This window comes from Vespula vulgaris, chromosome 10 (genome assembly GCF_905475345.1).
Source record: "Vespula vulgaris chromosome 10, iyVesVulg1.1, whole genome shotgun sequence".
In the NCBI taxonomy this organism is placed as follows: Eukaryota; Metazoa; Arthropoda; class Insecta; order Hymenoptera; family Vespidae; genus Vespula; species Vespula vulgaris.
In genome coordinates this window covers 5253576-5257490 of record NC_066595.1, presented here as the reverse complement: position 1 = coordinate 5257490, position 3915 = coordinate 5253576, and the positions used below count along the sequence as shown (strand labels likewise).

At 40.0% G+C, this 3915-nt stretch overlaps 1 protein-coding gene across 3 annotated transcripts; it reads left to right on the top strand.

Annotated features, from left to right (window-relative positions):
* Nucleotides 1-3765, top strand: LOC127067277 (locomotion-related protein Hikaru genki). Of its 3 annotated transcripts, none has more exons than XM_051002036.1 (10): nucleotides 1-586; nucleotides 661-743; nucleotides 851-1013; nucleotides 1114-1293; nucleotides 1362-1496; nucleotides 1583-1726; nucleotides 2031-2243; nucleotides 2347-2553; nucleotides 3031-3119; nucleotides 3254-3765. In XM_051002036.1, exons 1-10 carry the CDS (start codon nucleotides 286-288, stop codon nucleotides 3368-3370), a joined length of 1632 nt encoding a protein of 543 aa, XP_050857993.1. In that variant the 5' UTR covers nucleotides 1-285; the 3' UTR covers nucleotides 3371-3765. The 3 variants fall into 3 exon arrangements, with proteins under 3 accessions (XP_050857993.1, XP_050857992.1, XP_050857994.1); XM_051002035.1 differs by having other exon boundaries at nucleotides 1111-1293; XM_051002037.1 differs by having other exon boundaries at nucleotides 2-586; nucleotides 1120-1293.
* The last annotated feature ends 150 nt before the right edge of the window (nucleotides 3766-3915 follow it).

The window sequence follows — 3915 nt, the reverse complement described above, 5'->3', positions numbered from 1 at the left end:
CATGAGGGAGTACCACGTCGGTGATGTATAGAGGCACGTCCGTTAAGAGGAGAGTTAGCGAGGATGGGAAACGTTTGACAGCTCTGATCGTCAGTGATAATGCTGTTCCCCATTGATGTTAGTCTTAAGTGAATCAGTTTTATTCGTTGATCGTGCAGAGGCTCCTATTCTTTCATATTCTTGAATCAGGCAGAGTCAGGAACGAATCCGATGTGTTCTCGTTCTTCGACCAGTTAGAAGGGTGGAAAGTGGAGTGGATGCAGTAAAAGGGGAGGCTTGGCGTTAATGCTCGAAAATGTAGCCGCATTAACGTTGAGAACGAAGGCGTTTTGTTATCGAGGACGATTCTACAGCTGCGAGATATTCGCGAATGCTCTCGATTTATCTAATTCGTTAAGGAGGGAGGTGGTGGTGGTGGCCAGGATGTTGATCGAGGACGGAGGAAGGAGAAGAGAAGCGACGACGGAAAGAACGCGTGCGTGTTTGAAACACAGAAAAGGATGCGGCAACGCGATATCAACTTGTTTCGTGATTTTCCTGATTGCGTTGATGATAACCAGCGAGTTCAGCGATGCGAAGCAATTAGGTTTGTAAAGGTTCATTATAATTTTCTTTGTTATTCTCTCTTGTGATCTGTATTTTTCTGTTCTGTTTTCTCAGAAAAGCGAATTTTACAACGAGGATGCAAGTTGGAAGGCTTGCATCCACTTCTCATCGTTACTTACAAAAATATCACCGTATCAGTAAGCTTCTTGTTACTTTCAAATCTTAATATCCACATATATAAGTAACATGTTAATTTTCTTGTCGTCATCGTTGTAGAAATATCAATGAAATATTCTTTTCGCAGGTAGACAAAATTACGGTACCTCATGGAGAACGTGTTATGGTGAGGTGTCGTGAGCTTGGCAAATACAAGCTCATCGGTGATCCATCGTTACATTGTCGTAATGCAACGTGGAACGGGAAGTTGCCGTCTTGCGTACCTACAACGGCTATTTCCAATTACACCGGTGAGCTGATTCGAGTCTCGAGCTTCAATGGATTATAATTGAAATAGAACAGGCCCTTTTTACCATTCACTAATACACACTCCTCTTCCTGTTTGAGGAGATCCAGAAGACGTTCCACCGACGATCGTCTTTGGATTGCCAGCAGGTTCAGCGGCAATCGAGCCGACGGGTACGCTTGCAGTATTTCCAGGAAGCATTCTTCATTTGGAGTGTCTTTTTGCTAGAAGATTAGGTAATCCAGAATGGACGTGGACGTCGACGTTTCGTCAATATTTAACGGGTGAGATATATGCACGTAAGTTCTTTCTTAAAGGTAATCGAAATACTAATTATTCACTTGTCAATTAGGCTGGGCGATTGCTGCGAAGGAGAGAGACTGGAAGTATCGACTGTCGATATATTATGCCAAAGTGCAGGATTCAGGAGTATACACGTGTTCGACTCCACGAGGCCTAGCAAATTCTATAAGAGTTCACGTCGTCGGTAGGATTTACTTTTTATATGTCGCGATATTATTCAAAATCGGAATCTAGAGAAAGATTCAAATTTTAATCGATCTCGTCTCGTAGACGTTCAGTGTCCAGTAATAAATTTACCAGAGGGACCGCTGGTTGGTAAGATCGAAGGCGCTCGGATGGGTCACAGTGCTAATTTCGAATGTCCCCTGGGATATAGATTGGAAGGTGCCTCGATGATAACGTGCCAGTATAACGGTGAGCAATTGATTCTAATAATGTTTCAAGCGAAATTTCGATGCGAACAATGGTAGATGGCCGAGGAGTTAATGACCACGCGACAGGGCTGCAGTACTTTAGCGAGTTAGCAGAAAATCGTCTTGTCCTTGTTTATTCGGTACTCGCGTTAAGTCATAGGTCATACACCATTCTTTCATACATTGAAATACAAAGGACTATAATCCTGTCGAGCGGCCGAATGCGAATTGTATAAGGCGTCGAAATAATTCGATCGTAGGAGAGAGTTAAGCGAAGACTCCCGTCGTCGTGCGATATATTCCAGGAATGTGGTCAGGAGATATACCACGTTGCGAGGCAATAACGTGTCCACCGATAGATCTTCCCAGTGATACGTGGTTACAGCTACTAGAGCACAACAATAGTTTCGGTGGCAGGGCTGTATTCGCTTGTATGTGGGGTCACAAATTATTAGGATCTCAGAGCATCAAGTGCGAAGGGGATGGCACGTGGAACGGATCCATGCCGACTTGTTTCGGTAAGTTTCCTTCTATTTACTTCTAAGTCCAAGTTATAAAGTCGAGGGGAATTATATCGATAAATTATATTTATAAATCAACCCGATAATATTGTATTTATAGAGATCACGTGTCCGTCGCCATCTTTACCGCGAAGCGGTCGAATCGTCGATCAAATGTTGCAATCTACTCGTAGAAAACACCATCGTAATCGCATCTATAAGGTCGGCGCTCTTGTTAAATTTGCCTGCTTACCGGGACATCAACTGATAGGAGAAGCATCTGTAATTTGCACCGAAAATGGCACGTGGTCGCATCAATCGCCAGTTTGTGAGTTTCGTAGAATCCTTTAGTTGGTTTATTGATAATAACGTTTCTTGTTTTTATAGAGCCTTTGAAAAAAGCTACCATCCTCGGTGAAATCTATATTTCCTTTTTATCTTTATCTTCTGTCCACAACATATGTTTGATACGGCTCATGTCCACTTTCACGTATCTTCAAGTGATACTTAATATTTTGTTTACTTAACTTGATTTTATAGTAACTGATAAGTTATACTAACTTACTCGAAAGCTTTTAAATAGGCACACAATACGGTACTTAGAACCTTATTGGTTCATAGAAGGAAACATTTATTAAAATCTTTTTATTTCTCTCGATGAGTATCTACTACGAGCACTTAAAGTTTTGCGGTAATATCTTTCAATCCTTTTTGTATAATGCGATTCAAATTTGACTACACCGATGTTACTGTTTATCGGTTTAAAAAAAATAAGCAATAGAAAAAATAGTTTGCAACATTGTAGGTAAAGTAAGATGTCCATATCCTGGCGATCCTCCGCACGGTCGGATTTCACCGCTGAAATTTTGGTATACACCAGGTGATAATATACAAGTTAGTATACCGATAGTCTAATTTTTTTTTCAAGCGCTTAGCGTTTCTCGATATCCGTAACGTATGCTCGATGTCGAGGAAAAAAATGAAATAATAGATATATATATATATATATATATAAATTTCATATGCAGGTGACATGTTCTCCTGGCTACGTTACACCTTTGGAACCTGTCAGAAAGCCAACTTGTCGAGAGAATGGAATATGGAGTGCGCCACCACCACCATGTCGTTCTTACAAAGATGTTTGATCGATACGTGCGTTGGATTTATCTACGATCGATTGAAAAAAGTCGCCCTGATTTTCATACGAAAGTAATCGCTTATCTGCACCGGTCGTAACTCAAATCCATCCTTATGGATTAACATTTAGAAGCGTCCGACATAAAGCGACGCGTTAATAAATATAAAACGAGATGTACAACGAAGGGTACATTTTTCTTTTCTCTACGTTTATTATTTTATTTCCCTCGATTTATTAATTTCATTTGATTTTGTGAGGGATATCACAAATTAAATAGAGGAACATATTTGTCAATCGCACAAATATAGACAAGTCGTTGAGACCCTCGATAAGATTTAACTACTCTGACACTTTTCTTTTTATATCTATATGTAATAAAGTGTCCGTTATTCTTTAAGAATTCTTAACGAGTTTTTTTTATATAATTGCCTTTCCTATTTACTATTATATCGATCAATTTTATCATTATTATCATCATCAACGACAGGTAAATGTACGTAAGTGCGTATGTTTGCTGGCATGTTTCGTATAATCAGAAATAGGCGTGCGCAT